The sequence below is a fragment of the Grus americana genome, chromosome 1 (genome assembly GCF_028858705.1).
Source record: "Grus americana isolate bGruAme1 chromosome 1, bGruAme1.mat, whole genome shotgun sequence".
Classification (NCBI taxonomy): Eukaryota; Metazoa; Chordata; class Aves; order Gruiformes; family Gruidae; genus Grus; species Grus americana.
The window spans coordinates 108,948,150-108,973,978 of NC_072852.1; the positions used below are offsets into that span (position 1 = coordinate 108,948,150).

The 25,829-nt window shown below is 42.2% G+C and overlaps 1 protein-coding gene across 5 annotated transcripts in view; it reads left to right on the forward strand.

The window, feature by feature from the left end:
- The first annotated feature begins 1,266 nt into the window (after positions 1 to 1,266).
- LOC129207818 (multidrug resistance-associated protein 1-like) overlaps positions 1,267 to 25,829 on the forward strand; it is a 48,628-nt gene continuing 24,065 nt past the window's right edge. For 2 of the 5 annotated variants that reach the window (XM_054829318.1, XM_054829327.1), the window contains exons 1-12: positions 1,267 to 1,398; positions 2,818 to 2,879; positions 9,946 to 10,087; positions 11,475 to 11,632; positions 12,673 to 12,850; positions 15,475 to 15,729; positions 17,196 to 17,261; positions 17,870 to 18,007; positions 22,524 to 22,670; positions 23,313 to 23,397; positions 23,514 to 23,580; positions 25,128 to 25,254. In XM_054829318.1, coding sequence (XP_054685293.1) covers positions 1,336 to 1,398; positions 2,818 to 2,879; positions 9,946 to 10,087; positions 11,475 to 11,632; positions 12,673 to 12,850; positions 15,475 to 15,729; positions 17,196 to 17,261; positions 17,870 to 18,007; positions 22,524 to 22,670; positions 23,313 to 23,397; positions 23,514 to 23,580; positions 25,128 to 25,254 — 1,488 coding nt within the window. In that variant the 5' untranslated portion in view covers positions 1,267 to 1,335. Of the gene's footprint in view, positions 1,399 to 1,550; positions 1,841 to 2,817; positions 2,880 to 9,945; positions 10,088 to 11,474; positions 11,633 to 12,672; positions 12,851 to 15,474; positions 15,730 to 17,195; positions 17,262 to 17,869; positions 18,008 to 22,523; positions 22,671 to 23,312; positions 23,398 to 23,513; positions 23,581 to 25,127; positions 25,255 to 25,829 lie in introns of those variants that run through there. The other 3 variants (XM_054829338.1, XM_054829335.1, XM_054829349.1) reach the window with 3 other exon arrangements.

The window sequence follows — 25,829 nt, forward strand, 5'->3', positions numbered from 1 at the left end:
CATTGATATTTTAATAACATTGTCACCATGTTTAAGAAATAAAATACTGGAAACAAAAAAACCACTTGAGTTTGGCCTTCACCAAATATTTCTTCAACCTCCTATCTGTTTCAGTCACTTTTAAAAATTCTTTATGAATGTATTCTAATTATAAATTATAAATTTATTCTGATTATAAATTATTGTTATTTTGTCCTGGCCTTTCACTTCCCATGCTACTGGCTGGCCACAAGACCTTACTTTCCCTGCTGTCACACAGGTCTTGCATTTAGACTTGTTTCTCTTGTATTTTATTATATGGAATGCAGTGCATAATTATTTCCATTACAATCTCCCAAACTTTGGACAATCAGTATTGCTGCAGTCAGGGATGCATTCTCATTTAAGATGGCAATGTGCCAGGTCAATAAGAGTCAAAGGGGAGGTGCCATATTAACTAGAGTAAAATCAAGACACTGATTTTTATTAACTTTTGAAAAAAACTTTATGTTCAGAAAAAAAACCACAGCGATGGAAATTGCTATTATAGCTTCCTTCCTTCCTACCTTTACATTTAAATACTAGTGAGCAAGCTGTATGAAGCCTCCAAAAATCAAAACTAGAAAGTATTGAGAAGTAACAAAGGTCAAAACTTGCTTATCTGGTATGCATCTGCTGGAGTTCCCAGTGCTGCAGCAGCCTGGTTCCAGAGACGGGCCAGAGACTCAGCTGCCAGTCCCAGGTGGAATAGTTCAATAGACAGCGAGCTTGCACTGCCTAAGTTTTATCTGAAAGTGTTTTAAGTTGGATCTGTTCAGCAGCAACAGCACTGCAGTGCTCCACTCTAAGTGGGAGACTGAGCTGGTCTCACAGCTCGTGCTGCAGGCCCAACTCTAAGATGAACGTACTGTCGCCGTTTGTCATTTTCTGATGCACTAAAAATCTTCTCCTGGTACACGTCCAGCTAAGAGCTAGTAAAAAACCAAAAAAGGTGCTTTTATATGTTTGGTCACCGTTACAAGACAGGTCAGCTCACGTGCGTGCACCACCACACGCCATTGCCTCTCCTGCCCTCTCAATGCATTTCACCAGAAGCTCGGCGGCCGCGGGGGTACCGCGCCGTAAGGCCGGGCCGAGGTGGTAGAGCTACTGGGGTCCTCCTCTCGGGCCCGGTGGGGCTGGTGAACTGGATCCAAACTGCCGGGAGGACTGGGACGAAGCGCTACCTCAACCCCAGCCCAAACCCCTCCTCCAACGCCCGCCTCCCGCCTCTTTCTTCGCCCGCGGGGCGGTCCTTAATGGTCTCCGCCGGCTGCTCAGAGAGGCCCTTCGCAGCGTCCGCCTCCGGAGGGAGCCATGGCCGCCTCCCGCGGGCAGCAGAGCGGCTTCTACGAGCGCCTGAGTCCCACCGGCAAGAAGGTGACAGCGGGCGGGGGACCGAGCAGGGAGGGGGCGTTATTAACGGGGCTGAGGGAGGGGTACGTCCCCGGCGGGGCCTGCTTGCTGCCCCCGGCAGGGAACCCCCGGCAGCCGGCGGCTCCCGCTTTAAATTGGTTTCATGTAGGATTTGCGCTGGGTCTGCGTCAGAAAAATGCAGCTTATGACAAACTGATATGTCCTGGGGTGTATCCTTTGAAGTTACAAGGAGGGAATAATCTTTAGGCCGGGGTTTTGTTCAATATTTCTCATCATTCTTTTCTTAAGGAAATAGGAACTTTGCACGGGATTTGAGCAGGCAGTGTTTGTGACCTAGACTTCTGCTGTGTTCTTCAATAGCAAAAGACAATAGTTCAAGCAAACAATGGTGTATGGGTGTAAGTCATAATGGACCATGGCAAACATTTACCTCTGAGGGTGAAGGGTGAGTCAGTGCACAAGAAGATGTGTTTGCTCCAGGAGGGCATACGTATTTGTTGCATATTTGTTTCTTGGATTATGACTTAATCATTTGGCTTTTCACTGAAAGTACAAGAAAAATTGCTGTGGAAAATATCCAGGATCTCAGAGCACCCTCAGCGTACATATTTGATAGGTGGATTTTTTACACCACCTGCTGAAAAGAACTATAACTGCATCTCTGGTTAGAAATTATTTTAAGAGAATAATTACTGAGGGACAGAATTTACTGCCTAGGTGTGCTGAAGTCATTCTTGGGTGTGGATACACATTCCTCAAGAAGTATGGGAGAGTGCCTATTTGTTTGCTTCTATTACACTTATCTCCAATGACTTCTGAAATTGGCAACAGTGCACAAGCCTCATGTTCTTCTCCTCATTTGTGTGTACCATATATGTTAGTAGTATGTTGTCTCTTAGGGTCTGAAAGGAGTTTCCTGTTCTTTAGGTATTAGCAGTGGATAACTTTCAATAGCTAGGTTTTTAAATGCGGGGGGAAAAAAACCACTCAGCATTTTAACTTCTCAAAGATTTGAGGAAGGTTTACTTATATTGGCCATAGAATCATAGAATATCTCAAGCTGGAAGGGACCCTTAAGAATCGTCAAGTCCAACTCCTATGCTTTACAGTTGGTGCAATCATACTCTACGATATGTGTAAACAGTGTAAAATCAAGCTAAGGTGGTGGTTAATATCTTCTTATAGCAAGTTAAGTTGTTCTAATATGTCACAAAACTGTAGATCTCTTTCATTCTTCATACATTGTGTTAGAGTGTATTGGTGGGAGAAGGTAACAAAGAAGTGTAAGTATAGACCTTATTATAGCTCAGAATTAAATAGCTCCTAAAACCACTATGTTTATTAAAAGAAAAAAACCCAACAACTTTTTCTTCAGTCTTCCAAGTAACATTGATACTTTTTCCTTTCTTCTTTTTTAAACAGAAACACAGCCCTGAAGAGAATGTTATTTTGCTCAGTAAATTAACATATTCCTGGTTTAGCAGGTGAGAATTTAATAAACTTGTTGATGTTTATTGATGCTCACAGAATTATAGAGCACACACTTACATTCCACACCATCATTCTGGCTTGAGCCTGAGATTGCTGTTAGCTTTTTGTACAAAAATCAAAGTTTACAACTTTTAGAGGTCATATTCAAATATTTTGTGGGGTATTCTTTGTACATAGTAACAGTCGTTTTATGCGTTATCTAATGGCATTATTTAAAACATTAATATTTTGATAACTAAGCACAATGTTCTTGTCACAATAGACAATATTTTTAGACAACAGGATATAAAAGGCCAAATTAGGCTATCCTTTTTTATTTATTCATAGAATCATAGAATGGTTTGGGTTGGAAGGGACCTCAAAGACCATCTAGTTCCAACCCCCCTGCCATGGGCAGGGACACCCTCCACTAGACCAGGTTGCCCAAAGCCTCATCCAACCTGGTCTTAAACACTTCCAGGGATGGGGTATCCACAACCTCTTTGGGCAACCTGTTCCAGTGCATCACCACTCTACCAGTAAAGAACTTCTTTCTAGCATCTAATCTAAATCGACCTTCCTTCAGCTTAGACCCATTACCCCTTGTTCTGTCACTACACTCCCTGATAAACAGTCCCTCTCCAGCTTTCCTGTAGGCCCCTTCAGGTACTGGAAGGCCGCAATTAGATCTCCCCGGAGCCTTCTCTCTTCTCCAGGCTGAACAACCCCGGCTCTCTCAGCCTGTCCTCATAGGAGAGGTGCTCCATCCCTCCAATCAGCTTCGTGGCCTTCCTCTGGACTCGCTCCAACAGCTCCATGTCTCTCCTGTACTGGGGCCCCCAGAGCTGGACGCAGTACTCCAGGTGGGGTCTCACAAGAGCGGAGTAGAGGGGCAGGATCACCTCCCTTGACCTGCTGGTCACACCTCTTTTGATGCAGCCCAGGACACGGTTGGCTTTCTGGGCTGCAGGCGCACACTGCCGGCTCATGTTGAGCTTCTCATCAATCAATACCCCCAAGTCCCTCTCCTCAGGGCTGCTTTCAATCCATTCCTCGCCCAGCCTATAGTTGTGCTTGGGATTGCGCTGACTCGTGCAGAACCTTGCACTTGGCCTTGTTGAACTCCATGCGGTTCGCATGGGCCCACCTCTCCAGCCTGTCAAGGTCCCTCTGGATGGCATCCCTTCCCTCCAGCATGTCGACCCCACCACACAGCTTGGTGTCGTCAGCAAACTTGCTGAGGGTGCACTTGATCCCACTGTCCATGTTGCCGACAAATATGTTGAACAGTGCCGGTCCCAGTACCCACCCCTGAGGAACACCACTCGTCACCGTTCTCCACTTGGACATTGAGCCATTGACCACAAGTCTTTGAGTGCGACCAGCCAGCCAATTCCTTATCCACCGCGTGGTCCATCCATCGAATCCATGTCTCTCCAATTTAGACACAAGGATGTCGTGTGGGGCAGTGTCAAATGCCTTGCACAAGTCCAGGTAGATGACGTCAGTTGCCCTTCCCTTGTCCACCAATGCTGTAACCCCGTCATAGAAGGCCACCAAGTTTGTCAGGCACGATTTGCCCCTAGTGAAGCCGTGTTGGCTGTCACCAGTCACCTCCCTATTTTCCATGTGCCTGAGCGTAGTCTCCAGGAGGATCTGCTCCATAATCTTGCCAGGCACAGAGGTGAGACTGACCGGCCTGTAGTTCCCTGGGTCTTCCTTTTTACCCTTCTTAAAAACAGGGGTTATGTTCCCCCTCTTCCAGTCGGCGGGAACTTTGTCAGACTGCCAGGACTTCTCAAATATGATGTCGGGTGGCCTGGCCACTTCATCCACCAGTTCCTTCAAGACCCGCGGATGCAACTCATCAGGTCCCATGATGCACTTGTGCACCTTCAGGTTCCTTAGATATTCTCGAACCCGATCTTCTCCTACAGTGGGCGGTTCTGCATTCTCCCAGTCCCTGCCTTCTGTGACCTGGGCAGTGTGGCTCAAGCATTTGCCATTGAAGACTGAGGCAAAGAAGTCATTGAGCACTTCAGCCTTCTCCATATCCTGGGTAACCAGGTCACCTGTTTCATTCCGGAGGGGACCCACATTTTCCCTCATCCTCCTTTTATCACTGACATACCTATAGAAGCTTTTCTTGTTGTCCTTGACATCCCTGGCCAGACTAATTTCTATCAGGGCTTTGGCTTTCCTAACCTGCTCCCTGGCTGCTCGGACAGTTTCTCTGTATTCTTGCCAGGCTACCTGCCCTTGCTTCCACCCTCTGTAGGCTTCCTTTTTTTTGTTTGACTTTGCCCAGGAGCTCCTTGTTCATCCACAGGGGCCTCTTGGTGGTTTTGCTCGACTTCCTCTTTGTTGGGATGCATTGCTCCTGAGCTTGGAGGAGGTGACCCTTGAGTATTAGCCAGCTGTCTTGGGCCCCTCTTCCTTCCAGGGCTTTGTCCCATGGTATTCTACCAAGCAGATCCCTGAAGGGGCCAAAGTCTGCTCTGCTGAAGTCCAGGGTAGCGAGCTTGCTGCGTGCCCTCCTCGCTGCCCTGAGGATCCAGAATTCCACCATTTCGTGGTCACTGCAGCCAAGGCTGCCCTTGAGCTTGACATCCCCTACCAGGCCCTCCTTGTTGGTGAGAATAAGGTCCAGCATGGCACCTCTCCTCGAGGGCTTCTCTGTCACTGGGAGGAGAAAGTTGTCGTCGGCACGTTCCAGGAACTTCCTGGATTGCTTGCGCTCAGCTGCGTTGTCCCTCCAGCAGATGTCAGGGTGGTTGAAGTCCCCCATAAGGACCAGGGCTTGTGAGTGTGAGGCTGCTCCTATCTGCCTATAGAGGGCTTCGTCTGCTCAGTCTCCGAGGTCAGGTGGCCTGTAGCAGACCCCCACTGTGATGTCCCCTGCCCCAGCCCTCCCTTTAATCCTGACCCATAGGCTCTCAGTTGGCTCCTCATCCATCCCCAGGTGGAGCTCCATGCACTCCAGCTGGTCATCGACATAGAGGGCGATGCCCCCTCCTTGCCTGCCCTGCCTGTCCTTCCTAAGGAGCCTGTGTCCTTCCATCCCAACACGCCAGTCATAGGAGCTATCCCACCACATCTCTGTAATGCCAATAATGTCATAGCCTTGCAGGCACACACACACGTCTCCAGCTCCTCTTGTTTATTCCCCATGCTCCATACCTTCACGTAGAGGCATTTCAGTTGTGCCCCCGATGAGGCTGACTTATTGGCTGGGGTGGCTGGGATTCTTTTGATGTATCTTCCCAGTGTTACCCTGTTGGTTCTTGTTGCATCCGGAGCCTCCGGCTCGTCTCCTCTAGGCTTCGAGCGTGCTGTAGTGCATCCAGCACGTCTCTGAGCAGTAGGCTAAGGGCCCTCGCCAGCGCCCCGTCCCTCCAACCTGGGCACATCATCCCACAACATGTCGCTGGCAGGCCTGATGTTATCCCCCTCCCCCTTCGAGCCTAGTTTAAAGCTCTGTTGATGAGCCCCACTAGTTCCTGGGCAAAGATCCTCTTCCCCCTTTGAGAGAGATGAATCCCATCCTGGTGCCGTGTAGGCCGCCCCATTGTCAAAGAACCCAAAGTTGTGGCGTTGACACCAGCCACGGAGCCATGCATTTATGGACTGCGTCCGCCTGTTCCACCCAACATTGCTGCCCTTAACTGGAAGGAGGGAGGAGAATATTACCTGCGCCCCGGAATCCTTCAGTGACTGCCCTAAGAGCCTGAAGTCCCTTTTGATCGCTTTTGTGGTGCGTGTCTCTGCTTCCTCCCCACCCACATGGAGGAGCAGCAGTGGGTAATAGTCAGAGGGCTGTACCAGGCTGGGGAGTTTCCTAGCGGTGTCCTTGACACGGGCCCCAGGGAGGCAGCAGACTTCTCTGAAAGGAGGGTCTGCCCTGCATATCAGGCCCTCTGTACCCTTCAGATGGGAGTCCCCTACGACTATAACTCTCCTTTTCTTCTTTGTTGGGGTGGTCACAACCCGAGGCATGGGCCTTTTGGGCGTAGGTGTTACCTCTGGAGTAGCTTGGCTGTCATCCATATCCTCGCTCGAGTGGCCTTCCACAGCCAGAGCCTCGTACCTATTGCACAGGGGTACGTGGGATGGCAAGGTGGGTGAGGAGGAGAAGGTTCGCTGCCTGCCGCGCCACGCGTGGACTTGTTTCCATTCACTGCCCTCTTTGAGGCTGTTGCCTTCTGCCTGGCAAGGGGAGGATACAGGGTCCCCTTCACTTTGGCTTTGGTTTGTTAGGTGTCCTGTTTCTGCCTCAGCAGAGGCAGGTTATTTCAACCTATTTCATGTGTTATGTCTTGTGACCATTACTCATTTTTAACATTTTTCTTGTTTCTTCTTTAAAAATCATTTGAGTCAGACATACACACTTCAAAAATCTAAAAGTGAGAAAAAAATTTTAAGAGTATTATAACGGTTTCTTGCTTTAGTCAATATATTAATTTTAAGAAAAAACTGAAAATGGTATTTGTTATTAATAACACGAGACAAAACAATTAGTTTGTTTCAAGGATTTAGAGTATTCATTTAAATTCTGGCCCTTTTGCAGTTAGGTGTTCACCATCTGTTTCAGAGTAGCTGTGCTTTTTACCAATCCTTACATTCTATACCATAAATACAAATTTTAATGTATTCTAGAAAGTTACGCAGTGTACTGAGTATAGCACTTCTGTATGACATTTACATGTTCATTAAGTCACAGGGTTCACCCAAATGTTCAAGCTAGGCTATCCTTTATTTTTAACCAATTCCACAATGTTTACCACAATCAGAGAGAAACAAACAAAAAAAGGATTTCAGTTCTGCTCAATGAGAGCTTATTTAGCCATGAAATAACTGGATGCGATTAAACTAATATTGTGAACATTGGGTGTGTTCCCTCTTTCCAATCCCGAGCAAACACAATAAATTGTGGCTAATATATACTCACCTTAAATGCTTGCAATCTAAATGAGGAAATCTCTAATTGTTATATAATAAACCCATAATGCTGTAATAGATTTCTTGAGAATTCAGGCAATCTGGAGATTACGGTGTGGAGGGCATTCAGTAGATCTGTTTGTCCTCTGGCAGCAGTGAGTTTTAGCATTGAGATGAGTTATGCAGAATTCTTAAACACCGGTTCCCACTCAAGTACCAATTGGTCTGCTTTCCTCATCTGTCTCAAAAGCTGGTGCTCTTAGTGAGAAGCTGTGTTATTTTTGCCTTAATGTATCAAGCGTAAGGCAAATTTGCTTTGCATTAATGTTACAGCTTCAGTAGATGTTTGGGTGGCCCTTGGAAACAGTGAGGTCCACCCCTACCAGAATTTTACAACCTCCAAAAAAGTGTTTCCGAGTCTTTTTTTCTGTCCTGTGATAAGCACAACGGCACACATGTTAGCCCCCAGCCCAGCGCTGGCACTGACCAGCACAGAAATGATGCACTGGGAAGTGCACACTAGAGAAGATGGACACTCCGCTTGTGTTGCAGCCCTCAGGGAGGGAAGTCCCCACCAGCTTGGAAGCATTAGAGCTGCCACTGACAGGACACACACTCAAGTGTCTATGCATGTGTCTCTTGTTGATTCCTAGATGTTTGGGGCTTCCTTTAAGTTAGAGAACATGTCAACATGAATCCTTTTGCATTTTCCCCATCTCAGAAATAGTATGGCATGGTTTGCTTTGAGTTGTCATAAATCCAACATGCTTGTCAAAAATTCCTAATCATTTATTTTTCTTTCAGAGTTTCTTTAGGTTCAGTGTATTCATCAGGCCTGTTTTGCCATTTTTAAGACCAGTTTTTGTTGACACTGAAGTGGGTAAAAGCACTTTGTTAAAACAAAATTTTAGCAGCTGAAGATCTGCTGTAAGGAAGCTTCCATTGTACTTGTGCTGAAACCCAGTAGTTTTATGTTGTTACCTTGGTTAAAGATGAGTCGCAACATAATGAGTCACCATCCCTGGAGGTATTTAAAAGACATGTAGACATGGCACTTGGGACATCGTTTAGTGGTAGACTTGGTAGTGTTAGGTTAACAGTTGGACTAGATGATCTTAAGGGTCTTTTCCAACCCAAATGATTCTATGATTCTGTCATAATGCAGTCCTGTGATAGAAAAAGTATTTTGCTCCAGATCACAATAGTAAGTGGGTGATGATGCTACGCATGTTTGTTTATGAAATAGTATATTTTTCTGTAAAGAAATATGGGATCAGAAATGTAGACAGATTCTGAGGTACAAAGATTCCTCAAAATTTGCTGTTCAGATGTGACAGTCTGCTTGGGCTCTTCTTCAGATGAATTTCATTGTACTTAAGGTGACTGTAAGTATGTTCCACTATTTGTTGTGGAAAGCCAACCATGTCCTGGGCTGCATCAAAAGCAACGTGACCAGCAGGTCGAGGGAGGTGATCCTGCCCCTCTACTCTGCTCTTGTGAGACCCCACCTGGAGCACTGCGTCCAGCTCTGGGGGCCCCAGTGCAAGACAGACATGGAGCTGTTGGAGCGAGTCCAGAGGAGGGCCACGAAGCTGATGAGAGGGCTGGAGCACCTCTCCTATGAGGACAGGCTGAGAGAGTTGGCGTTGTTCAGCCTGGAGAAGAGAGAAGGCTCCGGGGAGATCTAATTGCGGCTTACCACTACCTGAAGGGGGCCTACAGGAAAGCTGGAGAGGGACTGTTTATCAGGGAGTGTAGTGACAGGACAAGGGGTAATGGGTCTAAGCTGAAGGAAGGTCGATTTAGGTTAGATGTTAGAAAGAAGTTCTTTACTGGTAGAGTGGTGATGCACTGGAACAGGTTTCCCAAAGAAGTTGTGGAAGCCCCATCCCTGGAAGTGTTTAAGACCAGGTTGGATGGGGCTTTGGGCAACGTGGTCTAGTGGAGGGTGTGCCTGGCGCTAGATGATCTTTAAGGTCCCTTCCAACCCAGGCCATTCTATGATTCTATGATTACATATATTATTTTGATTATAGAGTTGATTTATATACACTAAATTATATCATTAGGCTTTTGAGTTAGTAGTTCTGCTTGTTTTGTCTGCTGTATTTCATGCTGTCTGAATTAATTGCTTTCTTTCAGACTAATATCTATAGGCTATAAGAAGCCATTGGAGAGGGATGACTTCTTCGAACTGAATGAAAGTGATTCACCATACAGTGTGTGTCCTAACTTTGAAAAGCAATGGAGAAAAGGAATCCAGAAGTCTACCACAGGACTAATGGTAGCTATAATTCGGACAATAGGCAATATCCTTTTCTAAATCTAAGGAGTCTAGAAGCTGAAGAAGATTTCTAAAATGTTGTTGTTTATTGAACAGCCTACATTTCGTAGATCACAAAGGCCACTCAGGGTTGTGATCTCTAGTGTGGTTGTAAGCAATTTAGAAAAATCCTAAGCGCAAACTTACCTCTTAGAAAGATATCTAGTTACATTTTAACACTTCGAGTGATACAGAATCTACCTTGACTTTTACTTTGGTGATTAATTGCCATCTGTGTCAAAACTGTCTGACTAATTTCTCTCTGAACTTGTCTGTTTCCCCGTGCCTTATCTTTGCATCTGTATTTCAGGCAGGTAGAGAAGTCTATTATCAGCTTGCTTATCAGGAGACGCTTGCAGAACGCACAAGACAGGCTTCAGTTTTCATTAATTTTAACAATATTGAGTTTTACAGATATATTGGCTTTTTTGCTTGATTTATCCTGTGTGATTTTCAGGTAAATCTTTGACAGCTTCAGTCACAGTCATTATTTTGCTGTTGTAGTTAAAGTGCAGGAGGAGCTCTGTAATGTTAGGAAGTTCACAGGAGAGAGGACCTAACCTGTGAGTCCATAAGAGTGTAGCTTTTGTTTTTTAATGACTTACTAAGAAGATATGTCTCCTGCAGAGTCTGATTGTACTGCATCTCTTCAGTGTTTTTCTTATATATTTCTGTATTTGCCCTTTCTTCCACTGATGGTATACACACCAAACCCCTTTCTACCAAAGCATTCAAAAGCATTTTTCAATGAGGATAATTTTTAGTTCAGATACCATTTTTATTATTCAAGCAATCTATAAAAAATATCCTGTCCTTCATCACTGTGATAATTGAGAAAGGCTAACTTTTTTTTTTGAGCCCTGGTAAGAATATTTGCAATTGTTTGAACTAAATTCCATCTGAAAAAAATAGTTACTTGACAACTGAAAATATTCTGAAAGAATAGCAGGGTTATTCAACTTTAAATATGAAGTTGCTGTGAGCCTGCTGTAAATTATAATGCATTTATGTTGAAGCTTACCTCTTTTTCTGATACGTTTTTTTTAACCTGTGATAATTATTTGAGGATTAAATTATTTTCTGATTATATTTGTGAATGATTGAGGCAACCCTAGAGATGATATTTATCCTTTCCTGAAAGACTACTAGCCAGGCTAAATAAAACCAGACTTCATTTCTTACCCCAAAGCTCTTCTTCTAACTGTAGGAAATGTGCTTTTTCAGATCATAAATACAGTGATGGCTTTAGATGGACACTCTAATATTATATATTTCATATTTGTAAATGTGGGTGAAGTTCAAAAATATTTTTGCTCTTAATTCTGAACATATTTTTGTAATCTTACAGGCTTCTGACATCAAAAAAGTGCTATTTAAGAAAAGAAATTTCCATAAACCATCTTTGATTTTGCCATTGTGGCAAACATTTAAATTTTTATTGATTAAAGTTGCATTTCTGAAAGTTGCAGCTGATATTCTGGCTTTCATGAGTCCACAAATAATGAAGTAAGTTTTTAATGTGTTTCGCTTTATGTTCGGAGAGTAACAGTAATAATAAAGCTAAAGGGTTACCAATATCAACACCAAACTAAGCAAGAGCTTTTATGTGTAAAGATTTTATTTGCGCTCCCCCCCCCCCCCCCAGTGATTATCTGAAAATGATCGAATGAGGGAAAGCTCAAAGGGATCAGGAATTTCTTAGGCAAAGGACTGAGACAAAACCAGTAGAAGTTCAATTCCATAATACTGTATTTAAGTATTTAATATACTTAAATGTAAAATGAAATGTTAAGAAAAATGGAGTACTGAGATATTTAACTTCCCTGCTTTTTTGTCAATATTTTTCCATCTCTGTTTAAAAAGCCCCACACAAATATATAATAATATCCACAGCTTCAGCATTTCATGGAAAATTGCAATGACACTATTTTTACCATGTTGTTGGTACCATGAGGTTGATGGAAGTGTTTTTTAGAAATTGTACTTACCGCAGAGGTGTTAAGAGTGAATCAAATACCTGTGTGTTTCTGAAGAAAAGAGTTAATGAACAGAGTTATTGTTAACCTCCAAACTACGCTGAATCAGTGTAATCCTGAACAAAATTGTTAACCATAAAATCTGTTTGAAGACATCACAGTTGCTGGTTATCTAAGATAACCTTTTACTATCACAAAAATAAGAATTTTCCTCTAGATTTTTTCTCTCACTTTCATGGTTGGTAGTTGCAACCTTTCTATGTAGAAAGATCTAATTATTTTTTCCCCCTTTTCCTTATGCCATTCTTTATTTGTACATCATTTTCAGTGAAGTCAGCAATAGCACATTCATGTCTAGAATATTATTTGAGAATTGTTTCTAAGCTAACAAATTGGAAAACGCAGATAAGACCTGCCTTTTTTCGACATAGTTTTTCTTTGTGTTCTTCCACCATATCTGGATCCAAAATGGACTTGAACAAGTAGCCAGTATGTCAGTTTATTGAACTTTTTATTGTTGGTTGTTGACTTAAGGCACAAAAGTTAAAAGTTATTTTCCTTCATTTTCAGAGCAATGATAATCGTCAGTGAAAATCATCCTAGTTCACATGGGAGCGGGTATGGCTATGCTATTGCCCTGTTTTTTGTAGTTCTCTCACAAACTCTTCTCCATCAGTTATACCAGCGTAACAACATGCTTACTGCAGTCAAAATCAAGACTGCAGTTGTTGGCCTGATATACAAAAAGGTAATCATGTATTCTTCTACTTTTCTTTCAAAACAAAAGCTAAAATAAAAACACAGTGTTAACAAAACAATACACTTACCAGCATGATCAAAACCCAGCATGTTATACACAGGCTAAAAGATTGACTTTATGTTTTGATGACTATTTCTTTTATAATAATTTGGAATTTCAGCCGCATTTCTATTATAAGACTCTAATCCTGAAATTACATACTTTTGTCAAACACCTGTACAGACATAATATTGGAGATATATGTAGAAACTGAACTCTTCCTATTTTGATTATGTGTTAATTTCCCAAATTTACTGAATGAACTGGGAAAACTTTTTAGGTTGATTGTCCTGGAAAAAGTAAGGGTATACATGATCACAGTTTTTACTATACAGTAGTAATGAATATGAGAAGCTGAAGTTTGCCTTCTTTGGAGACTGAAATTTCCCCTCAGATTTTAGTGAAATTGATTTTCTGTTGAGTTGAATACCCAGTAGGTTTGTTGTTTTTCAGATGTTTAAAAGATGGGTAACTGCTGTGGAAATCTGTCTATAACTTATCCCACCTTTAATAAGATATGCTGAGGTGGCAGCCTTATCAGCCACAAGAAATGCAGGTGCTAATAATGTAGAAGCAAAAGTAGCCGTCTGACCTGCAAAACATAAAAATGTTTACTATACTATTAATATGTAGCATATGAGATGAAGCTGGTTTCTCAGCACTGCACCTTTAGTTTACTTTGTTATAAACATGACACATTGGTATTTTTACTGCAGTATTTAACTATTAAGCACAAGTTAAGGAAGCCAAAAAATACTCCAAATCTGAAATAAATTACTGTCTGTGTTAATTTAAAATACAGTCTCTTTTTCTCAAGAGAGTCAAACCAATCTTTTGAAATAGACTTCTCAGGTATTTTCTGAACCACTACACAAAATTTTACTTACAAGTTGCAAATTACTAAAATGAAGGGATTCATTCTCTCAAGTCGCATGTCAAGGTGTGTCAGTACATCAGCTCGCGAACCGGGGAATAGAGGCTCCAGTTGGGGTGAGCATGTCTTCTGGCAAGTTGTGTTGGGTTTGCGTGGCAGGGTTTTGGTAGTGGGGGGGCTACAGGGTGGCTTCTGTGAGAAGCTGCTAGAAGCTTCCCCTGTGTCTGATAGAGCCAATGCCAGCCGGCTCCAAGACGGGCCCGCCGCTGGCCAAGGCCAAGCCAATCAGCGCCTCTGTGATAACATATTTAAGAAGAAGAAAAACACTTAGAGAGAGAGAGCTTTTGCAGCCGGAGAGAGGAGTGAGAAGATGTAAGAAACTCTGCAGACACCAAGGTCAGTGCAGAAGGAGGGGGAGGAGGAGCTCCAGGTGCCGGAGCAGAGATCCCCCTGCAGCCCGTGGTGAAGGCCATGGTGAAGCAGGCTGTCCCCCTGCAGCCCATGGAGGAAGGATGAGGGGGTGTAGAGATTCCACCTGCAGCCCGTGGAGGACCCCACGCCGGAGCAGGTGGAGGCACCTGAAGGAGGCTGCGGCCCGTGGGAAGCCCACACTGGAGCAAGTTCCAGGCCGGACCGGTGGACCCGTGAAGAGGGGAGCCCACGCCAGGGCAGGTTTGCTGGCAGGACTTGTGACCCCGTGGGGGACCCCACACTGGAGCAGTTTGCTCCTGAAGGTCTGCACCCCGTGAGAGGGACTCCATGCTGGAGCAGGGGAACGATGAGAGGAGTCCTCCCCCTGAGGATGAAGAAGCGGCAGAAACACCGTGAGATGAACTGACCGTAACCCCCATTCCCCGTCCCCCTGTGCCGCTGAGGGGGGGAAGGTTGAAGCCGGGAGTGAAGTTGAGCCCGGGAAGATGGGAGGGGTGGGGGGAAGTGTTTTAAGAGTTGATTTTATTTCTCATTCCTCTACTCTGTTTTGCCTAGTAATAAATTAGATGAATTCCCTCTCTAAGTTTGGTCTGTTTTGCTCGTGACGATAATTAGTGAGTGATCTCTCCCTGTCCTTATCTCGACCTATAAGCATTTCGTTATGCCTTTTCTCCCCTGTTTAGTGAATAAGGGGAGTGAGAGAGCAGCTCTGGTGGGCACCTGGCCCCCAGCCAGGCTCAACCCACCACACAAGTTTTCACAGCTACAGGGTAGAGATGCAGCTTCTTCCTCTCTCTGAGTAGAGTTGATTAGTGAATGCCAGGTCAGGTTGTGCTTTGCATGTGGAATGGATAGAGTGAGTTGCTGCAGCACTATCTTGTTAGATGCAGGAGTTGCAGGTGACATGGTGGAAAAACGTGAGGCACTAACACAGAGAGAAAGAGGGAGTGTGTGTGTGTGTATATGTTTGTCGAGGCGTCCTAGACACCTGGGATTTGTGTATCTGCCTGCCATACTGAGGTTGTACATCTGCTTGCTGTGATGCCTGCCGTTCTTGCTTCCTGCCCTGGGAGGTTCTGAGCTAGGCCAGAGCTGAGGGTTTCTGAGCCCTCTTTGCACCATGGTGTCCTGTTTATTTACTATAAAGAGTTGCAGTCTGTTTTACTGAGTTCAGCTTTGCTCTAATTATTGTCCTTTTAGCTTCTCCTGGGCAGCTAAACCCATGAAAACAGTTGATTTTTGTGACCTCTGTATTTTCTGGTTGCAGGCCTTAACTTTAGCAAATTCCTCGCGACGAAAATACACAACTGGGGAAATTGTTAACCTGATGTCAGCAGATACTCAGCAACTCATGGAGCTAACTCTAAACATTAACCTGTTGTGGTCAGCACCTTTTCAGATCATCATGGCTGTCGTCTTTCTCTGGAAAGAACTTGGCCCCTCAGTCCTAGCAGGTGTTGCACTGCTTCTTTTGGTTATACCTATAAATGCGCTCATTGCAGCCAAAGTAAAAAGATTGAAGGTGAGATATTTAAATAAGCATAGTAAGGAGAGGTTAAGTTGTCATAATAGAGGAATGAAAGGGGGGTGTGGGATAAATTGTGCATGTATAAGAATACTACTGGTACACCTAAATTAAACCCAAAACAAATAAACAATGCCAAGCCACAGCTGTTTTTCATTGAGGAGGGGAAGCATAACTGCAGTAAGAAAGCCATGTGTTTGATGGCTAAGCTAGTATTTAGGTTGGATACCTACATTTTTGTTACACTGAAACAATACTTTTGTCTTAGTAAAAATTACTGTATGACTCAATTTAGGAAACAGCTATGGGTTTGCATATTACATTAGTTAATTCCATTAAATAAGGGATTTAGTTAAATAAGGCCCTCTTCCACTTTTATTATTCAGGCTTAGCTGCCGACTCAAATTTAGCACATTCTCCTGAGACTATGGGAATTCCCATAGAGGTACTGCATGTGTTATGACTTCTTTTCTGCTTCTCTGATGCCACAGTTCTCTTGGCACTGTATTGCCTGGTACTATGACAATTTCTGTGAGCTCCACTGAAAAAAAAATACAACCCTAAGTTTTGCATTGCTATCAAGGCAATTATTTGTCTGTATCTTGTTCTGCCCTTGATGGTGCAACATGCAGTGAAGACTCTGGGTCTCTTTGTAAAGCTGTGACAGTTTAGAGACATGGAAAAACAACCCGTAACACCTTCCACCTCTTTTGCAGGTGAGGTGCAGCAGCTACATATGTACATAGATCCCTACTGTGATATGAGAGATAGAGAATAAATACAAAGGACAATAAAATAATTCTGTCTAAAAGTTTGCAGCTTCTTGTTGTGTATGAAGAAGACTCAAAACATTGAAGAGGCTGTTAATCAGTGTTTTAGAAAGGTGAGATGCAGAAGAGCTTGAGTATAGTGTAGGAGTGAGAAGAATTTCTGTATTTCTTTGATTGGTTCTTTCAATAACAATGTATTAATCAGTTACAGAGGAAACTTTCTTCCTAACTCCTGTATATATACATATATGTGTATACACTGTTTTATATCCATATAGTATTATGTATATATTCATGTACATGTGTGTATAGTGTTATACTATATTGTTATTGAGTCTATATTTACCTGCTTAGTGATTCTGAAGATTAAAACCATATTATCATTCCTGAACACCCTGGGAACTGCAAGCCTGTTAAGATTTTAATTCAGCGTGAAGAAAAATAACAAGGACAAAAATTGAAATGCACTCTTTAAAGGGGAAAAAATGTTATTTTAATGTATTTAATCCTTTATCCTATTTAATGTTTTTTTTACTACATATATATCTGAAAATTGTATAACTGCAGTGCTAGTGTGTTTTTCAGCAAGGTAAAAAATAGCATAAAAGGTATTTGTTGCCTACAGTGCACTGCATATTTTACTTTCCAATTTTTTTTCTCATTGAAAAATGAAACATTGCTCTTTTTAACCAGAAAAGCCAAATGAGGTATTCGGATCAACGAGTCAAACTACTAAGTGAAATGTTACATGGAATAAAGGTAATGCCACAACTAACAAGGGATTTGGGTTTTTTTTTTTTTTAGGTTATAAAGATAGAAACTAAGTTATTTAAAAAATTAAGGTTTTATGAGTAATATTTCAGCTGGTAATGATAAAAGTTTAAAGAGAAAATGTTTTAACATAATGTGCCTAAAGTGTTTTTGGAAAATATTTATTGGTTTGATTTGAAAAACTTACTATCCATGATGCATTGATTTTACTACCACATTTTTAATAAGAATGTAAAATATGTTAATAGATGTCTGAAAACCTTTGGCAGAGTGAAATTTTAGCGTAGAAGAAAAGCACTATTAAAAGTTGTCTCATTTTTGTTACTTATCCTGTTTTGAAATAAACCAGCTCATCATTTATGATACATAAGGGACAAGTTGAAATCTGAAGAATTAAGAATGACTAGAATATATCTTCCATAAGAACAACCTGATTTAGAGTTATCTGAGGTCTTGCTTTCATTTGTAAAACATTCAAATTTTTGTAATTTGGCATTGCTGAATATTTGAAAATGACATTTGGAGCTTAAGCTTATTTTCTGAAGCACGGTCACTGGTTCTTTGTTTTATTCAAATATGTTTGTTTGATTGTCTAGATCCTCAAACTTTACGCATGGGAACCTGCATATCAAAAGAAGGTCATGAGCATTAGAGAACGTGAAGTGGATGTTTTGAAGTCATCTGGGTATCTGATGACTTACTCCATGCTAACATTGACGTGCATTCCTTTTATGGTTTGTTTTATAAAAATATTAATTCATGTATAACTGTTTCTTGTATTCCCTACTGCTTTAGTAGCTGAATGGCTCACAAATGTTGCCTCACAGTATCTCAAAACATGAAATTTATCAACACATTATATTTGAATTCTCAGGTTCTAGTAGTGTGTATACAATTGGAGAAGAACAAGAGAGATTATGACTTGACCAAGCTTTTAAAGACCTCTGTTAGAAAGTCAGAAACTAAATCCAAAGCTCCTGAATCTCATTTCACTGATTTAATCATACTGTTTCTATTGCTTAGAAATAACTACCTTCTTTATACTCCTCCTTTTTTAATTTTTAAGGGAATGCATTTTCGATCTGTAATTTTTAGCTATCCCTTCTCAAACACTAAACCTCTAAATATATGAAAAAGAAAAAAACAAAAAATATGAACCAAATTCATCCTAGTCTTGTTTCAGTGGAATTCTGTCAGTAATGCATTCAGATCTTTGGATCTTTAAATCCCTCTGTTAAACACTATCATAAAGGGAGACTTCAGGGCCTTGGGTTGACTGGTTAAGGGATCAGGAGCACAAGTAGTGTTCTTCTCTATCCTTCCATGATGAGGGGAGAAACAGAAAGAGCCAGCAGATCGATACCTGGCTCCAAACCTTGTGTCACTGGCAGAATTTTGGGGTTTTTGATCATGGGCCAGTCTACATGACACCAGGCCTGCTGGCAATAGACCTGGTACACCTGTCTCCAAGGGGGAAAAAGATCTTTGCACGGGAGGTAGCAGGGCTTGTTGAAAGAGCTTTAAACTAGAATTGAAGGGGGAAGGGGATCAAACCAGGCTTGCTAGAGGTAAGCGTGAGGGTGGCATGCTTATGTTTGAGGGACGGCATGCTAGCGAGGTCCTTCCATCTGCCATCTCAGGTAGGGATGGAGATACATGTGGCAGCAAAGATGCAAGGGTTATCGACGTGTTAAAAACCATGGAAGTGCCCGAGAACAGTCATATAGGAATTAGAGCTTCTTCCCCAAAAAACGTGGCCCACCTGAAGTGCATCTACACCAAGACATGCAGCATGGGCAACAAACAGAAGGAGTTGGAAGCCATTGTGCAGCTAGAAAACCATGATATAGTTGCAATCATGCAAATGTGGTGGGATGACTCACACAACTGAGTGCTGCAATGGATGGCTATAAACTCTTCAGAAAGGATAGGCAAAGAACTAGAGTAGGTGGGATAGCCCTGTATGCCTGTATGTTAGGGAGTGTTTAGACTGGCTAGAGCTTAATGATGGTAATGAAAGGGTTGAGTGTTTGTGGGTAAGAATTAGGGGAAAGGCCAACAATGCAGATATCATGGTGGGAGTCTGTTATAGACCACCCAGCCAGGATGAAGACACAGATGAAATATTCTATAAGCAGCTGGGAGAAGTCTCACAATCACTCGCCCCTGTTCTTGTGGGGGACTTCAACTTACCAAATGTCTGCTGGAAATACAATACAGCAGAAACAGTCTAGGAAGTTCCTGGATTGTGTGGAAGATAACTTCCTGACACAGCTGGTGAGTGATCCAACTAGGGAGGGGGCCCTGCTGGACCTGTTGTTTGTGAACAGAGAAGGACTTGTGAGTGATGTGATGGCTGGAGGCTGTCTTGGGCATAGTGATCATGAAATGATAAGAGTTTTCGATTCTCAAGTAAGGAAGGGGTTCAGCAGAACTGCTGCCTTGGACTTCTGAAGGGCAGACTTTGGCCTGTTTAGGAGTCTGGTTGACAGAATCCCTTGGGAGGCAGTCCTAAAGGGCAAAGGAGTCCAGGAAGGCTGGACAGTCTTCAAGACAGAAATCTTAAAGGTGCAGGAGCAGGCTGTCCCCATGTGCCAAAAGATGAGATGGCAGGGAAGAAGACCGGCCTGGCTGAACAGAGAGCTTTGGCTGGAACTCAGGGTAAAAAAAGAGAGTTTATGATCTTTGGAAGAAGGAGCAGGCAGCTCAGGAGGACTACAAGGATGACATGAGGTTATGCAGGGAGAAAATTAGAAAAGCCAAAGCCCAGATAGAACTTAATCTGGCTACTGCTGTAAAAGACAATAAGAAATGTTTCTATAAATACATTAGCAACAAAAGGAGGGCTAAGGAGAATCTCCATCCTTTTTTGGATGCAAGGGGAAACATAGTGACAAAGGATAAGGAAAAGGCTGAGGTACTTAATGCCGCCTTTGCCTCAGTCTGTAGGAGTCAGACCAGTTGTTGTCTGGGTACCCAGCCCCCTGAGCTGGAAGACAGGGACAGGGAGCAGAATGGAGCCCCATAATCCAAGGAGAAGTGGTTAGTAATCTGGTACACCACTTAGACACACACAACTCTATGGGGCTGGATGGGATCCACCTATGGGTACTGAGGGAGCTGTTGGAAGTGCTCACCAAGCCACTTTCCATCATTTATCAGCAGTCCTGGCTAACCGGGGAGGTCCCAGTTGACTGGAGGTTAGCAAATGTGATGCCCATCTACAAGAAGGGTCAGAAGGAGGCTCCAGGAAACTACAAGCCTGTCAGTCTGACCTTGGTGCCAGGAAAGGTTATGGAGCAGATCATCTTGAGTGCCATCATGTGGCACATACAGGACAGCTAGGTGATCAGGCCCAGTCAGCATGGGTTTATGAAAGGTAGCTCCTGCTTGACTAACCTGATCTCCTTCTATGACAAGGTGACCTGCTTAGTGGATGAGGGAAAGGCTGTGGATGTTGTCTACGTAGACTTTAGTAAAGCCTTTGACACCATTTCCCACAGCATTCTCCCGGATAAACTGGCTGCTCGTGGCTTGGATGGACATACTCTTTGTTGGGTAAAAAACTGGCTGGATGGCTGGGCCCAAAGAGTTGAGGTGAATGGAGTTACATCCAGTTGGCAGCTGGTCACAAGTGGTGTTCCCCAGGGCTCAGTATTTGGGCCTGTTCTCTTTAATATCTTTATTAAAGGACCTGGGGGTATTGGCTGACAGTCCGCTGAATATGAGCCAGCAGTGTGCCCAGGTGGCAAAGGCGGCCCACAGCATCCTGGCTTGTATCAGAAACAGTGCGGCCAGCAGGACTAGGGAAGTGATTTTCCCCCTGTAGTCGGCACTGGTAAGGCCGCACCTCGAGTACTGTGTTCAGTTTTGGGCCCCTCACTATAAGAAAGACATTGAGGTGCTGGAGCATGTCCAGAGAAGGGCAACGAAGCTGGTGAAGGGTCTAGAGCACAAGTCTTACAAGGAGCAGCTGAGGGAAGTGGGGTTGTTCAGCCTGGAGAAAAGGAGGCTGAGGGGAGACCTTATTGCTCTTTACAACTACCTGAAAAGAGGTCATAGCAAGGTGGGTGTCAGTCTCTTTTCCCAGGTAACAAGTGATAGGACAAGAGGAAATGGCCTAAATTTGCACCAGGGGAGGTTTAGATTGGATATTAGGAAAAATTTCTTCACTGCAAGGGTTATCAATGATTGGAACAGGCTGCCCAGGGAAGTGGTTGAGTCACCATCCCTGGAGGTATTTAAAAGATCTGTAGATGTGGCTCTTGGGGACATGGTTTAGTGTTAACTGTTGGCAGTGCTAGGTTAAGGGTTGGACTTGATGATCTTAAAGGCCTTTTCCAACCTAAATGATTCTATGGATCTAGCTGGAACCTTCGTTAGGGATAAATGACCACCATTAACTTCAGTTACACAAACTGACATCTTCTAGCGCTTAACTCACAGTATGTTAAGAAGTGAAGAGGAATAGTCCTCAGGAATAGTGAAAGAGAATAAGGCCATGCTTCAGTCTGTAACCTTGCTAATAACTGAAATACTTGAAGCAGTGAGTGAGAAAAATTCAAAGTTTGAATTAAATGCAGTGAAATAATGAACTTATTATTTAGGACTTTCTTAGAAGTCCTTCTACTTTACGACTAGATTAGTTTAGGACTCCTGGCTTGGTTTAGGACTCCTAAACTCAACAAAAGGGAGACCCTGTAGGACAGGTTGTTAAATTTAGGCTTTTCTGGGTAATTCTGAAGGCTCGAGTATCTGTTGTTTAAGAGTCCAGCTTATTCTCTCATGATTACTGACAAGATTTTTGAAAAAATTCAAAGAGGTTAAAATAAAAATACCTGCAGTAAATAATTCTATTTTATGTCCAATATCATAGCAATGGTAAGAAGAAAGAAAGAAAGAAAGAAAAAAAAAAAAGTGATTTTCCTGAAACATCATGTTTGAGTGTTTTCAAAATGAAGAAATCAGTTCCTGAAGTGGGAAAGTTATTTCATATAGTTTCATTTGTGTCTGGTTGGGTCAAACACAATAGCCATGGTTTTTGCTCACTAAAATTATAATATTCCTGCACTCAGTATTGCAGCTATGCAATAATTTCCCTGTGCAGCAGTTACAGAGTCCCTGTTTATACATGAGCAGAAATGGGATCCTACGCCTTTCAAATGCAAACAAAAATAGTGTCTGTGTATAAATTTTAGTTATAATGTGATTTTGCTTCTGCATATGTCTTTTTCATTTTTTATTTAAAAGGTCTCATTGGCTACATTTGGAGTCTTCTTTCATCTGGACAAAGAGAATGTTTTAACAGCAACTAAAGTTTTTACATCTATTTCTTTATTTAACATTTTGCGACTGCCTTTGTTTGATTTACCATCGGTGATCTCTGCTGTAGCCCAGGTAAACATATTATGAACAAGTGCTATAAAGGCTGATGTTTATACTCTGTCATGTTTCATCTATTTCTAGGAGTGATTAAGTAATTTAATTATGTTAAGTTACATTTTATTGAGGTGAAACTGCACAGTATTTTTAGGGAATGAGAAGCATGAAGGCTGTTTAAAGGATACAAGCATAAGTTCATCTGATACTGTCACAGCACAGTGATGGACACCTCATGATGCACTCAGAGTAAAATGTTGCCTTCATTATATGAAGAGAGAGTTACTATGCACTATTTCTTTAAAAAAAAAAAAGCTGAAGTGTTTTCAGCACAGGTTTATGCAAACAAACTAATTGAGTCAGAGGAACCAGACATTCAAGGATTAACTATATTGTCTAACATTGGATATGTCAATCATGCTCTGTTACTTTATAACTGCCAAGCAGTAGATCCTCAGGAAAAAAAAGACATTTATGACTTTAGATTGTTTAGTACTTTAAGGAAAATAATTTTTAAATACCTAAACACCCTTTTTGTCTATCTTCAAACAAGACAAGGAATATGTCTTTCCATATTATCTAGAACTTTTAAAATAATATTTAAAAATTTAGGGAGCACAGGCATGTTATAAATATTATATATGTATGTTCATCTTGCAGACCAAAGTTTCTCTGAGCCGTTTGGAGGATTTTCTGTGTGCTGAGGATCTTAACCCTGAGGATGTCAATACAAATTGCAGTGGAAGTAAGCAGTAGTTATTAATTTTTTAATTGGTCATGAATTTATATAGATGATCATTAAGAAACTCAGCTGAGGGGGTGGATTAGCAACTCTGTGCTCTTTTTTCTTTACTGCAACAGATCACACTGTTGGGTTTATTGGTGCTTCTTTCCGCTGGGAAAAAAATGGCCCACCAGTCTTAAAAAAGTAAGATATTTCTTACTTATTTTTATGAACTACTTTGGCAGAACGTAATGTCTATAGACATTTTGTTCAGGTTTAATGTATTGAGTCAGACTAGTTCATGATGTTACATACCAAAAAAAACATAAATTATTGTTCCCATGTGATGAGTATGCTCTGTAAAGTCAAATCTGACCTAGTCTCCCTGGTGCTCCAGGAGGAACCACGTGCTCCCCAACACAGCACTGTAAAAGTGCTACAGGAAGCCAGTGCTTTTATTCTTTCTTCATTCTTCTTCTTCATTCCTTCTTTCCTACCACCTCTCCCCTCAGTTTGCACAAAGGACATTTAACTGCAATATCAATTTTTCCTGAATTGCATTTTGGGGAGCATTAACTGGCAAGATGCCATTTTGTCCATGTAGGATTTTATATTGCCTACAAGTAAGCTGAAGTAGTTTATGCAGCCTTGCATTGAATAGTGATCTTAAAATTGGGCTGTGGCTTCCTTTGGAAAGAACAAACAAACAAAAAGTTTGGTTTTCTCACAGTGGTGTCTCTTGCCTGAAAACACCCTTTTTTTTTTGTTTGTTGTTTCTTAACAAGGTATTTCTTAGGTGTAAATTCAGCTATGCTTAAACTGCTACACAATGAACACATTGGAGGGTTAGTAAGAAAATGGAGTAACCAAGCTCTGGAGTGGAATGAAAAACCTATTTTATAAGCTCTATATAGCTGTTAAATTTTACTAAGGCAGCTGAAAAGGTTACAACCCAGCCAGTCTAACCCTTCTCACCATGCTGTCTATCCTATTCCTTTCGAGGCTGGAGGGGGTCACTTCCTATAACATGTCACCGAGCATCCACATCTCAGCCACCATAGCCTGCAATATAATTTCCAGGAATGAGCTGCCTTCAGCATCAGATACAGACTTCATTAAAGTCTGGTATAGTCGCTGGGTACAGACTTTCTCTATCTTGTTTGTGCTCCAAGCTCCAGTCTGAAGGGACTATGCTTATCTTAGCGTAGGGCCTTCAAATCAGAACACGGATCCAGATAGCACAGAGTACAGATACAACAAGTGGCTCTCCTTGAATGCTAAAATTTATGAGTACATATTATACTTATTTTGACAGCAAAATATGCAGATTATGAAGGGCAGTTTTTCTTTACCCAAACAGCTATTCTTTTCCTTAAGAGGGATCACACATTGGCTACAGCAGATGCTACATGAGAAGTCTAGCTGTTGATTGTCAGAGTAAGACGGAACATAAACCACAGGCCTGAGAAGAATACAGTAAGACCACTTATTGGTTAGACTGTCTCCCATTTGATTTTGTTGTGACCAGATGAAAGCACAACCTCTTAACTTGCAGATAAATAAATTTATACTTAAAGTCATTATTGCAAGTTTCTGGATGGTACATAGTCAAAAGACATGCAAACTGAAGTACTTATTTCTCATCCTTCTGAGGGTAAAATAGAGTATTTCTTTCTTACAGTGACCACAACCCATACATGATGGAGTATTTACAAAGAGGATAACTAATTTGTCTTCCTCAATATTTCCAGCTTGAATGTCAGCATTCCTGAAGGCTCTTTAGTTGCTGTTGTGGGACAGGTTGGATCTGGAAAGTCCTCTTTTCTTTCTGCTGTTCTTGGAGAAATGGAGAAACTTGAAGGAACAGTTCAGAGAAGAGTAAGATTGTCTGTCCGTGTTGCCCTGCCCTGCCAACTCCTCAATACCTAAATTAAGCACTTTTGAAAGTGCAGTTTTTCCTCCTCAACTATTTATTGTTGTAGAAATACTGGCAAGGGTAGCTCCAGCTTCTTAAATCTTCAAAGAAAAGTAACACAGCAACACTTTGTTAACAGTGTAACAATTTATCTTCAACCTAAGTGATTCCAAAGCTATTTTCATTTTTTTATAATCTGTATAATGCAGTGCAAAAATCATGAGTGTTTAAGTCATATATTAGGCCTAAACATCTAATAGTTGCTGGTTTTGAACAGCTGTACGAACATGAGCAGTTATAAACTGTTGTAGATGATGATCATCTTTCTTGGAATGGCTTATGTGTAGAGAAGACACAGGATATGGAAACAGAGGGAAAAGTTGAACTTCAAGCAGAGATGGAATTAAGGTGCTGGCTGTCCTAGTGACAGGAAACCCTGCAGCTTAACTTGCCTTGTAGTTACATAAAGCAATGAAAGTCCCCATCACAGAATAGAGTTTAGGGAAGTTTTTTATAAGTTATAGATACAGAGGAAGTT